Source organism: Populus nigra, chromosome 15, assembly GCF_951802175.1.
Source record: "Populus nigra chromosome 15, ddPopNigr1.1, whole genome shotgun sequence".
Taxonomy (NCBI): domain Eukaryota; kingdom Viridiplantae; phylum Streptophyta; class Magnoliopsida; order Malpighiales; family Salicaceae; genus Populus; species Populus nigra.
In genome coordinates this window covers 7,337,559-7,350,882 of record NC_084866.1, presented here as the reverse complement: position 1 = coordinate 7,350,882, position 13,324 = coordinate 7,337,559, and the positions used below count along the sequence as shown (strand labels likewise).

The following is a 13,324-nucleotide window of genomic DNA, read 5'->3' as shown; positions in this document are numbered from 1 at the left end:
TCAATAACATGATCCATCCTTTTAACCATCTATCTGTATGGATTACTCATCTTTCACACCAACAAACATTATAAATCATCATGGTCATGATTAATGATGAAGATAGCAAGGGTTTATGTGATCCTCTCCAAATCCAAGACAAGGAGAAAAAGAAAGGAAACCCAACACGACATAAACAAAAGCAATTACATTAACACGTTAGAACTAATCTTTGGTTCCCTGGAGACCCAAGACAAGAACTAATCTAAATGGAGCACAGAAGCAAAAGCAATACTACCTCCCTACATGCACAAGAGGGAAAAAGAAGAAGAAGTTGATACATAAATGTTTAATGTTTGTTCCCTGGAGTGTATGTCTTTCAGAACACGTAAACAAGAAATGTTTGTTGGTTCTTTTAATATACGAGGATCTTGTGGGCAAAAAGTCATATACACAACACACACATTGTTTTTTTTTAATGATTTAGAAAAGTTATCCAATCAAATGTGAAACAAAATAAACAAACCCCCCATTTATTTGTTTTTATTAGACATTTTCTTCTTGCTAGTTTTTGTTTTGACTTGATTTGCTTAAAGGAAAACACTAGTTTTAAAACTCACACTTTGGTTTTGAAAAACGAAAAAATAAAAAGGTAAATAAAAAGATTTTGATTGAATTTTAATGAATACATTTCCTATTTCCTATTCTAACTTATTTATTGGGATTGATTTTTATTTATTTATTTATTCTTCGTTGGTTCGGTGCGTGAGGCGGCCAAAGAAGAGATTTTTAATTATAGAAAGGAAAAAAAAGATGTCCTTTCGTGGGAGATTATTTCTCTAATATAGTATCACAACTCCTATCTAGGGTTCCTTTTTGTTGTTCGATTATCTTCCTCTGCTGGGTTCTCTCTTTTTTCCTTCTAATTCCTCAGTTTTGCTATCTGGTTTGCTCGGTTTCTTGTCTTTCTCATCTGGGTTGCTGAGTTTCAATTTGGAGTGTTTTTAGGTTTGGTTTTGAGCGTTTCACACGAGAATTTGGGCTTTTTGGTGATTTGCTAAGTTGGGATCCATAGATTTGTAGCAAAGTTTAGGGTTTTGCTCTTTGATTTGATTGTGTAGAGGTTTCTAGGTTTAAGGAAGCATTGCGTAATTGCTCCTGCTCTTGGGGAAAGCGATTTAGTTGTCGATTTTTTCAAACATATATTTAGGGGTCTTGGCATGTATGCATGATGTTTCATGCTCAAGGTCCTTTAAGGAATCATTGTACTCTCCTTGCTGTTCTTTGTGGTAAAAGTGGTGAGCAGAAACTGCCTCTCTCTGGTGATAAACCCAGATACCCTTTACCGGAACTTGAATCTACTGGGCGGCTTGAGGTATGTTTTAAAATTTTTGGGCTATAAATCAGCGTTTCTGGTTATGGGTTTTCTGAGTTTTAGGTAAATTTTATGTGTGAAGATTTGATGTTTGTTACTGTTTTTGTTTGAATGCAGGTTCAGGTACTGAATAATCCGAGCACTGATGAGTTTCGGCAAGTGCTGCAGTCTCTGGAGCCCAGCATTGTGTATTTTCAAGGTGAGCAGGTTGAAGATAGAGAAGAAATTGGATCTCTAAGATGGACAGATGTTGATTTGTCCACTCCAGAATCCTTATGTGGATTATTTGGTTCTACGTTGCCTCCCACGGTGAGTGATGGTCATCAAGATGTTATTATACTTCTTGCTTCTTGTTTATAATGTCAGTAACATGAACTCCATTGTCGATCTTCCAGTCCTGTCAGATATAATTGTGCAGCTTGCAACACTAATCATAGCATTTCACTGAATCTACCTTCAAACGTATGTACAGGTTTATTTAGAGATCCCCAATGGTGAAAAGTTGGCGGAGGCACTTCACTCCAAGGTTATATTAGTCGTCAATAGTTCTGTATTTCTTTTTCTTGTTTTAAGTTATTGATATTATTGTTACTTTGGGGAAAGATGTATGCTGATTTTTTTTTTTGATGGAGTTACTGGTTAAGCTAATTATAAATATTTAAAGAGATGGTGCATGGAATTTGAAGACCTGTATATATGTATATGTATGTATGTATCTATTGTTTGTCTGATTTCTTCTCATGAATCATTGTTGAACCAGTGTTTTCATGTGGCAGGGAGTTCCATATGTTATATATTGGAAAAGTGCCTTTTCATTTTATGCTGCTTCTCACTTTTGTCAAGCATTGTTGTCAGTGGTTCAAAGGTATGCTTTTCTACTTTTACATCAAGATTATGATTGTACAGTCACCTTTTCTAAAATGTGTTGTTCTTTTAGTTCCATCTTTATCCTTAATTGTTTTGATGGCTGTATCTAATATGTGGTCTAGTAGTTATTGCTCATGGATCCATGTTTTGAAGCAGTGACAAATTGGTAATTGTGGAAGTATTTGTTTGGGTGCAAATTATTTTCCCATGATGAGATTGTGGACCAGATGTTGAGCTTTACATGTTGAAAACATGTTTGGCTGGTGTTGACCAGATGTTGAGCTTTACATATTTTGACAATTTGTTTGGCTGGACTAATTATCCCTGACGGAGTATTGGAACGTGCTTTTCTTTATTTTGTGAAAATAAGTAAATAAATGAATATTTCATATCCTCTTTTGTGTTCTCTTGTGCATTGCAGTTCTTGCAGCCATACATGTGATGCATTCCAACTTGCTCATGCATCTTTTAGGCTCTACTGTGTACAGAACAACAATACCCCAGCTTCCAATAGCCAAAAAGTTGGCGGTAAACCCGGACCGCGGTTACTTGGGGATCCTCCGAAGTTTGATATTTCTCTCCCTGAGGCAGATGATCAGGGTGAAGAAGGCTCTTCTGGGGCTCTTCCTGCTATAAAAATATATGATGATGATGTGACCATGAGGTTTCTTGTTTGTGGACTGACAGGCACATTGGTATGTTTTGATTTACATAATTCTGAGTATTTATTCACTTGTTGCTTGGTTGAATATATCATGGTAGCATTCACTGGTTACAATCTTCACTCTCTTCAGGATGCATGTGCGCTGGGATCTTTGGAGGATGGGCTCAATGCTCTCCTGAACATTGAAGTGAGTTCATTGCTGGCTTTTGTATTTATTTCTCGAGTTCCTCCAATTTCTAGTCAGTAAGCATCTCTTGGGTCTAGATTATTAAACCATGAAGATGCCAAGGATATTACCTGTGATATCATTATTCCCATCCTTTTCTCTCTCCAGATAAATGCACCTTTTACTTGTCATCAGAACAATCTTAGTTATTCATGGAATTTTCATATCTAAATTTATGAGACATGATAAATACCATACTTCTTCACTCAGTCCACAAAGAATTGAAATGTCAAAATCACTAAATTAGAAGTATTAAATGTTTTAGGCTTTAGCTGAGATTTATGTCACCTTTATGAGTGCAAGTATATTGGTTGGTTAGCCGTTCTATTGTTGAGTATGAAAGTGTAACAAGTTCCATTGTAATCTATGTTCCAGCAGTTGTTATACTGGAAATATGCTTTTATATTTTCTATTCATACTTAAATGCTATCACTAATTTATATTTCTTCATTTGAGTTATTTCTTCCATTTTGTATTAAGCAACTTCTTATTTATTTATTATTTTGCAACGGTGTGCATTCAGATTCGTGGGAGTAAACTTCATAATCGCACAAGGTATGAATGAATTTTTCCTAGTTGCTTGTTTCTTTGCCCTTTTATTTTATATTGCTACTGACATACTAGACTTATGAATGTACATATACATGCATATACATGTGGACACATGCACCATTTTAAGCTTAATGTGACATTAGTTGTGACTTATTCTAAATTATTGTTGCGATCAACATAATGCACCTTCTATGTTATTAAATGTCTTTTAGTCTCACTGCTTTCTGTTTCTATTAGCTCACAAATCTCACTGTCATTTGCAGTGCTCCTCCTCCCCCTCTTCAGGCAGGGACATTTTCTCGTGGTGTAGTGACAATGCGATGTGATTTATCAACCTGTAGTTCTGCTCACATTTCACTACTAGTGTCCGGCAGTGCACAAAATTGTTTTAATGATCAGGTAAAGATAAAATTTCTCTGCAAGGGTTGATAGTGTGCTTGCTTGTATGGCCTCTCAGAAGTTCTTATACTTGCCTGATAACTTCTGGTCCTTTCCTTTTTTGGTTGGGGGCTGTTGCCTCAGCTTTTAGAGAATCATATTAAAAGTGAGCTTATCGAGAACAGTCAGCTAGTCCATGCATCGACAAGTTCTGATGAAAGCAAATCACCTTCATCTGAGCCACGAAAGTCTGCATCCATAGCCTGTGGGGCAAGTGTTTTTGAAGTTTCCATGAAGGTTCCCACTTGGGCATCACAGGTAACATTCTCTCACAGCCTTCCTATCTGTTCCTATCCTTGAAAAAAAAGTCAAATTTCTGATGTAGATAATTCATTTGATGGATGAAGAAAAGAAGTTGCATGAATACATTCCTTGGATGAGTGATTAAATAATACCAATAAAGTATCATATAGTTTTGCAACAATAAGCTGTTGCGTAGAGTAACTGATGGATAGCTGTTTGGTTACAGTTACTTGCACAAATTTTTGTTTAAGTCTTTTGCTTAGGTACACTGATCAAGCAATATGAGTTCTTATAGCCTTGTCTTATGGAATGCCATTGCAGGTTTTGCGGCAGCTGGCCCCAGATATAACCTACCGCAGCTTAGTCATGCTAGGAATTGCTAGCATTCAAGGACTGTCAGTTGCTTCTTTTGAAAAAGATGATGCTGATCGCCTCCTTTTCTTCTGTACAAAGCAGAGCAAAGATCCCCATCCACGCAACCCCGTTCTCACTAGGCATCCTAGCTGGTTGGTTCCTCCTGCCCCTTGTCGAAAAAGATCTGAGCCTTCCCGAGAAATTAAACCCTTGACTTTTGGCTGTGGAGGTGAAAATGGAGGAAATTTTAAACAGAAGTTGCATGTTGCTGCAATGAGGCCAATACCTCACACTCGTCGTCATAAAATGCTACCATTTTCTGGATTTTTGGAGGCAGAAAGATATGATGGAGAACAAACAAAACCTAGCTTGCCACCTCCACCGAAGCATAGTGTTGTTGGGCCTGCACCTGTCACGCATCGAAAATCATCGTCAAACTCTTATCAGGCTCAGCAGATTATTTCTCTAAATCCACTGCCTTTGAAGAAACATGGTTGTGGCAGATCTCCAATACAAGCTTGCTCTGAGGTAGATGTCATTTTTAAATTCACAATTCTGTTTTTTCTTTTTTTGCTTACAATGCTTTTATGAATTTTATATGCTTAGGAATGGTTTCATTTTTATCTTAATTTGTAGATTGCTTATCCAGTCATTTGTTTCTTGAGTTTATAACTTAGACATCCATGCAGGATTTGATGTGTAATATGTTTGAGGTTATTTGTTTCTAAGTGTTGTACCTCAGAGACACGGATGGTCCTGGGATTTTGATGCGTGGCTAGTTTAAGTACTGTCAATAGCCTGGTGTGTAATTTCTTTTCTTTTCTTTTCTTTTAACAGAACTTCTATGATGTTTGGTGACCAACCAAGCAGTCACTGACCATCTTTCTGTGCTATTAAATTTACTCCATTAAACAAGTTTGTTACGAAACTTGAAAGTTTCTGCTTCATATGTACAAACTATTCTGATAATCCAATGCAACACATTTATCATCCTGGATCTGAGAGTTAGATTTCCTATAATCCTATTATATCTTGTGGTTTATATGCAGATTTTTGATATCATAATCATTCTTTAAACATCTGTCTGCTTTGTTTTATTTTCTGGCAGGAGGAATTCTTGAGGGATGTAATGCAGTTCTTAATTCTTCGTGGTCATTCTCGTCTTGTTCCTCAAGGTGGACTGGCTGAATTTCCTGATGCCATTCTCAATGCAAAACGCCTCGACCTTTTTAACTTGTATAGAGAGGTGAGCCTTTTTATATGCTACATTATGATTCAAATCTGCAGAGGTTGTAGTGCTGAAAGCTGAGAAATACTGGGTTCTCAGGTGGTTTCAAGAGGAGGTTTTCATGTTGGGAATGGAATCAACTGGAAAGGACAAGTTTTCTCAAAGATGCGCAATCATACATTGACTAATAGAATGACTGTAAGTTTTCCAAATTCTAATTCTTCTTATTTTTGTTCATGGTTTTTACAGTGTTGTCAAGAGGCGCTGAGGCATTTGCCTAGGCACTCCAGGCAAGGCGAGGCCCCAGTACCTTTATTAGCCTCAGGCATTGGATTTCAATGAAGCGCCACCTAGGCGAGCGCCTTGTGAGTGGGTGCAAGGCATTAAGGCTAGCGCTTGCTTGAAGTTCTTTTTGTGATGGATTTTTTTTAACTGATTTATGTTTTGACCTATTTGTCCTTTTTTTTTAATTGATATTTAATTTTTTTTTTAATCTATATGGCTACTTACTACTTTAAATTATCTTATTTTTTTTTAAGGGTGAAAAATATAACTTTATATGACCATGTTATGGTATTTTATATTTTCTAATGATCTAATCTTAATTAGGAAGATATATATATATATATTAAATTTATATAATATAATATAATATTACATTTTTTTTTTAATTTATAGCACATAGCCTTGGTTCATTCGGGCGTCTGCCTAGGCGTGTGCCTAGTGCCTCAGGCATTTTACAAGCTTGGCTCTTTTTAGCCCCTTTCGCCTTTGACAACACTGGGTTTTTGAGATGTCTTATGTTGGTTGAGTGCTTTAAAGTTGGCCACAATATTGGTGAGGTGGACCTGAATTGCGTATACTGTGACTATGCTAAAGTTCCAGCTAAGCAGTGCAGAACCACATTCCTTTTCTGTTGAACTTTGGAACCTTTGGGATGTATGCATCCAACTCAAATATATGGTGCCTTTTGGTGTTATTTTCTGTAGATTTTAACATAATTTAATTGTTTGTTAAATGTTTTCTGTTTGATATTTCAATTTTGTCACATTTTCTTGTTTGTTTAGCTAACATCTTGATTCTGGTAACATGCTCTGTTGCTTTGCCTCCAAGCTTTCTTCCCGCTGCCTTGTAATTTATTTTCTTCAATAACTACATTTACATGCCATTGTACTAAAAGATCAGGAGCAGGGAGTCTGTCTGATATTATTCCATTTTTTAAGTAGAAGTATTTCATTCTCAATAAATAAGTAAAAGCATTTCTGCTCCCTTCTATTTACGTGCATTTTCTGCACTAGTTTCTTTTTCCAGTGTTTCAAATTTTTGCTGGACATTCTTGTCTGATGTGATCATATTAGCTCCCTTGTTCATTATCGTTTGCTTCTCCAATTGTAAAACTTTGCCTTGCCCATATTTGTTTTAGCCTTTTGCTCCAATAAACTGAATATATTCATTATAGTCAAAATGGTACTTAGATTTAGATGACTAGTAAGCAAAGCTGAGTTTATGAAGCAGAGGGTCAACAATGCTGGGCTACATAGACTTCATTATTTTGGTACCTGCTGAGTCAGCTTTTATTATAAAATCTGTGTGTGTGTATAGTTTATAGCTATGAAAGTAACATATACATCCTTCACATCATATTTCCTTGTGGATGACCAAATCAGAATGCCTGTAATACTGATGGGAATGGGCTTTCACCACATTATTTATAGTAAATGATAGACTTCAGCTGAAAGTTCTTCTGGTGGTTCCATAAATTTATTCTGTGCCTGATCATTTCTTGCTTTCTATGTCTCATGATTTCTGCTTTGTACAATATTGAACTGCTTATTGTGTACAAGCTGGAGTAACTTCCTTTTTTTGCTCCCTGCTTAATAGGGTGTTGGCAATACACTGAAAAGGCACTATGAAACTTACCTTTTGGAATATGAATTGGCCCATGATGATGTAGATGGAGAATGTTGCTTGTTGTGTCACAGGTCTCTCTCTCTCTCACTCTCCCTCTCCCTGCATGCGTGTGTGCATTTGCACTTGAAAATACAATTTACTGACACTAGAGTTATCATATTCACAGTAGTGCAGCTGGTGATTGGGTTAACTGTGGAATATGTGGCGAGTGGGCTCACTTCGGCTGTGATAGGAGGCAGGGACTCGGTGCCTTTAAGGTATGCAATTGATCAAGCTTCTTTGATGATTAGAATTGTTGCTTGAAATGAAGTGTTTCAAATCTATTTGATGATTAGAATTGTGCTTGAAATTAATTGTTTCAAATATATTACTTGAAGCAGATAAAAGTTGTTGATTAAAAACTAGGGCTATGATTGAACTTGGGACCTGGTCTTGTTGTAAAAGATATATATCTTTTACTTATGTAACATAGGGGTCATCATCGGTGAAAGAACGAATTGGCAGTCTTAAAAAAAGAATTGAGCATCCATTTTTTAGATTGATTGATCGAAAAGTCTTCAGGACCATTATTTTTATTTGTGTTTGTTCGCATGAAATGCAAATTGTCAAACGGATCTTAAATTTTACTCGATGTTTTTTGGTGGTGAATGGCAGGACTATGCTAAGACAGACGGGCTGGAGTATATTTGTCCTCACTGCAGCATCGCAAATTTCAAGAAAAAATCCCAGAAAAATGCAAATGGATATTAGCAAGCTGGCCTGAATTCCCAATATCTCTCTCTTTCTTCTTTATTTGTGGTTTCTTCGCCCTCGACATAAATGCATAAGATAAAAAGAGTAGGAGGAATGTAATTATAGTAGTGTTATCTAGCCCAGTGTTGTTTCCATACAAGATTAAGCCATCAAGAAGCCAACCCAATTTCCCCCCACACCTGTCACGTGCTCTGGAAAGGCCAATAAACTAGTTGCAGAGTATAATTCTTTTCTTCTTTTTTTTTTCCTGAAATTTAATTTGATCAGGTAGTTTTGTCGAATATTTAAATTTAAACACTACAGAGACCTTCTCTTTGGGCCGTTCCTTCTAAACTTTGCGAACCGTAATGGGGATCCGCCCTCCTATCAATCATCCTGCAGAGTCCTAAAGCGCTCGGCATGGAATCCCGATCGTCGCCTGACTTCATACTTAGCCTTTTTGTTTATTAGGGTAATGCGTCTATGTTTTAATCTTGCAGCCTCTAGGCATTGTTTAATGATAGTATTCCATTTTTTTTACGAGGTATTTTATTGGGATTTGGATAATGAATACCTTTTATTTTAGATTTGATGTATCTTGTTATTAAGTAAGATACTAAATATTCTTAATGCCCTAAAATTCCCTTTTATTTCTGCTTTGGATGGATGAAACATCCTCTCAACCAAGGTTGTTAAAATTTTATGATTTTACGAGTTAATATGTATACAACTTGTTAAATCGGGTTAAAACTTGAAATCATTCAAACTCGATCAAAATCAGTAAAATCAGATGGATTTTATGAGTTTGATTGATTTTGATCGAGTTAGACCAATTTCGAGTTATAACCTGTAAAAGTTACAGAATTTATTGTCTCCCTGTCAAGTCCCCTAACACTTCAAATGACTTCTTTTCTTTTCTTTTGTTTTATGTATTTTTTTTTTGCAAAGTTTAATTTTTGAGCAGGGATCTAACAAAAAGAAAATTGGGGTTTGAATTTATGGATATCATGCATGCCTAACCGGTTTAAGAAAGAGTCATGCTTGTTGAGAAAGTCAAGATTTCTCAGAAAATAGGCATAAAGCTATGAAAATAAAAACATGATAAAAATATAATTTCTTAAAAATATGGCAAGTGAAAAAACAAAAAAAAAAGCTCAATTGAAATAATTTTGGTTTAAACTGGTTTTGTAGGGAAAAAATCGAACCAAATATGATTGGTTCGAATTGGTTTTCGGTTTGGTTATTTATTTTGATCCAAAACCGGACCGAACATAAAATGTTCATCCTTACTCAATTTTGTTTTTTAGATTAACGTGGGTATTCGGGCTAACTTGCGCGCACCTCGACTAATCCCACGGGCCCTGAAGCTAACGACCATATAAGCCTCCAGTGGCCATCATATGAGCAACCACATGGCTCGAACCTGAGACCACAGAGAAAGCAAACTCCTTAGTACCTACTCAATTCTTGAAAATAGAGAGAGATGCTAAAAAAACAATAGATAATAGAGAAAAAGGTAGGTTGATCATAATTCAATGACAAAAATGTTTAAATTTGGTGTCAAAATGCTTATTTTGATAAGAGGAGTTTCATTGAGGAGATTTTGAGTTTTGAAGTTGTTGGAAGAAGTATATCATAGTTGAGAAATATTTTTTTGCTATTTAATTGTTTGATTTTTGGAATTTTTTAGTTGAGAAATCATTTTTTTAAGGTTACAAAAGTGTTTTTCTAGTGCTCTACAAGCAAATAAATTAGATATTAAGTTTTTGAATAAAAAATATGCATCTTAATTTTCAAGCCACTTTTTTATTTATAGATAACATGTTGTGTGTGTATGTGTATATATATATAAAGCCCATACACCATATGTCTAAATTTCATTGGATTTGGCATGTTGGGTCTCACATGCTTGATATTTTTTTGCTTTTTATTTTTCTAGTTTAAATTTTATTTAATTTGAAATTAAATAACTAAATATATATTTTATTTATTACTTTATTAATTTCTTTAATTAATTAAAAATATATTTAGTTTATTATTTTTTTAAATACCATTAGAATTTTAGTTTATTTTCCAATAAAATTATAGTTATTTTTTTATTTAAATTTTAGCAAATTTTCTTTATGTACCCCTACACACATGTCAAGCATTTATCTTCATTATCATATAATATAATTAAATAAAGAACTAAACGAGTGTCTCTCTGCATGGAGGTTAAGTTTACGACGACAAAAACTTCGAAGGATACTTGTTCAGGAGAGCCACCTGACATCATAGGTGGTGCCAACGGGTATAGGAAGCATGAGAAATACCAAGAAGTGTAGATGTCATACCGTGACAAGGAGCTAGGAATGAAAGCTCCTCCACCACCACGGGAAATAGTGGAACTGGTGGCGAATCAACTGATTCGTATTGAATATGAAAACAGAAATCGATTACTTCCAAAGATTTTCCTAGATGATGAAACTTTCATCGATCCATATTACCCTTGGAGTGACTCACAGTGAAGCTATTAGATAAACATGTTGGTTATACTCAAATGAATGTTCGGTTGATCATGAACGTGTAGAAGCCGGCTGGTGGTTTTGAACTCATGGATACTTCATGGTGAAATTTGATCAGGAAAGCAACAGGCTGAAGGTAGTGAATGGAGGTCCTTGGATGATCTTCTATCATTATTTAATGGTGCGAGCATGATCCTCGGATTTTGTTTCCTCTGCAGCCAAAATTGATCGTACAACAGTGTGGGTGCGCATAATGGACCTGAATGTTATGTTCAATGGTGAAAGCTTTCATTTGTCTGTGGCATCTACACTAGGGACACCTATTAAGATTGACATGAACTCGTTGAATGTGGTAAGAGGAAGGTTTACGAGAATCTGCATCGAAATTTCTCTCAATCAACCAGTAGTAGATAGGGTGTGGATTCGGGGTCACTGGTATAAAGTGGAATATGAAGTTCTACATATTACATGTGAAGAATATGGGTGCTATGGTCATCATGGAAGGGACTGCCTTTCAACAACCACTGGTCAGGAGACCTCGCCAGCCTGATCGTGTTTCTGCAGGTATGGCGGTGGACACCGGAAATGAACCCTAGCAACAATCCCTACTTTTATGGTCGGCACATGCAATCCCATAACTCCAGCCCTTCAGGCTACTAATTGCGGGATTCAGGAGATTGGCTGGCAGTGAATCGTAACAGAAAACCGCGGTGCTGCAAACCAGATTAACAAGAGGCATTGTAAAGAGCTGATCCGCAAGTACCATCCAAGCATTACAGTGCTTCTGGAAACTCATGTTTGATTTGACAGGGTGGTTGTTTTCTGGAAGAAGCAAGGGTTTACAGCAGTACTAGCGATAGTAGTTGAAGCCAATGGACATGCAAGTGGGATATGGATTTTGACTAATGGGGGTAACTGTCTGATTTCTATAATTGATGCCATGACTCAATGTGTTACTGTTAAGATTCCCGCTGGCAGCTTCAACTGGTTTTTCTCTGCGGTTTACGCTTCTCCTATTTCAAGTCTCTGGACTCACTTCTGGGTTCAGTTGATTACTGTCAGATCTCTAGCTAATGGTCCGTGGATTCTTATTGGGGAATCCAATGAGGTTATTATTCCTTCCGAAACTCTTGGAGGTGCTTTCTCTAAGACCAGAGCTGGAAGATTTAGAGAGGTTATGGCAGATTGCAGCTTGATGGATGTGGGTGCTGTAGGTCACAAATTCACTTGGCATAGGCATGTTCATGGAGTGTGCCATATAGCTAAGAGACTGGACAGAGCTATAGTTGACTGTGAGGTGTGGTGGATTGCCTCTTGCCTGTAGGGAAAGACCTTTCAGATTTGAGGTCATGTGGTCAACTCATCCTGAGTTCCATGAGGTTGTGGCGCGCGGGAGCCTGGAATAGAAGTACTAATGATGCTCTTCGGGGCCTTGAGGCAGTTCGGAAGGAATCTATTAAGTTAAACAGGATAACTTTTGGAAACATCTATAGGAGGAAGAGGAAGTCGGAAGGCCGTACTTATCAATGGTGTTCAGCGTTGCATGGATACTGGTCCTTCAGATGCTTTGGTTTGACAGAAAAGACAGTTAAGAAAAGAGTATAATGTGGTTTTTTCCCAGGAAGAACTCCTTTGGTTTAAAAAATCTAGAAGAAATGGGTTCACTGTGGTGAAAAAAATACAAAATATTTTCACACTTTAACAGCAGTTCGTAAAAGCGGAACGGGGTTAATGGTCTTTTCCTTACCGATAGGGTGTGGTGCACAGATGATAGAGGCTCTAAACTATTTTCGCACATTATTCAGTTCGAATGAGCCTATCGCATCTTATGATATTGGGCTGGTGAATCTGCCGAAGCTGGGTACCGAGGATGAAGCAGCCTAGTAAAATAGCTTTCAGTGTTAGCTTTTGTTTAAAACTTTTTTATTTTGATTAAAAGGTTGAGTTTTGATTGACTGAATCTATAAAAAAAAAAATATTATAAATATTTATAGAAATCAAGGGAAGAAAAAAAAAAGAAAAACATAAAGAAAAAGTGAGTAAATACCCTATAAAAAACCACTATTGTAAAGATTCAAGAGTCTAACATAGAAAGTTAAGCAATATTTAAAATTAATAGAAAATGAAAGGAAAAGGAAGAAGAAAAAAAAGAGAGAAGTAGCAACCTATAGAAGATATACTCTTGTGAAAACTCATGAATGGAGTTCATGTGACCTGTTCATTTATGTTTTTTTTTTAATATTTGATAATA

The 13,324-nt window shown here is 36.3% G+C and overlaps 1 protein-coding gene across 1 annotated transcript; it reads left to right on the top strand.

Annotated features, from left to right (window-relative positions):
* Positions 1 to 556: 556 nt before the first annotated feature.
* On the top strand, positions 557 to 9,219 carry LOC133674421 (AT-rich interactive domain-containing protein 4-like). Its single transcript, XM_062095514.1, has 15 exons — positions 557 to 1,354; positions 1,472 to 1,663; positions 1,827 to 1,880; positions 2,131 to 2,219; positions 2,643 to 2,916; positions 3,016 to 3,072; positions 3,635 to 3,666; positions 3,927 to 4,062; positions 4,186 to 4,359; positions 4,666 to 5,226; positions 5,807 to 5,944; positions 6,026 to 6,124; positions 7,808 to 7,908; positions 8,004 to 8,094; positions 8,492 to 9,219. The coding sequence occupies exons 1-15, from the start codon at positions 1,208 to 1,210 to the stop codon at positions 8,585 to 8,587; spliced, it is 2,241 nt and encodes a 746-aa protein (XP_061951498.1). The 5' UTR covers positions 557 to 1,207; the 3' UTR covers positions 8,588 to 9,219.
* Positions 9,220 to 13,324: the final 4,105 nt, after the last annotated feature.

What these genes read in the sequence shown, in the direction of transcription:
- LOC133674421 (XM_062095514.1), top strand. Translation starts at nt 1,208, where the DNA reads ATGATGTTTCATGCTCAAGGTCCTTTAAGGAATCATTGTACTCTCCTT. An exon ending in TTGTTGTCAGTGGTTCAAAG is followed by an intron (nt 2,220 to 2,642) that starts GTATGCTTTTCT and finishes TGTGCATTGCAG; the next exon opens with TTCTTGCAGCCATACATGTG. An exon ending in TGTTGCTTGTTGTGTCACAG is followed by an intron (nt 7,909 to 8,003) that starts GTCTCTCTCTCT and finishes TCATATTCACAG; the next exon opens with TAGTGCAGCTGGTGATTGGG.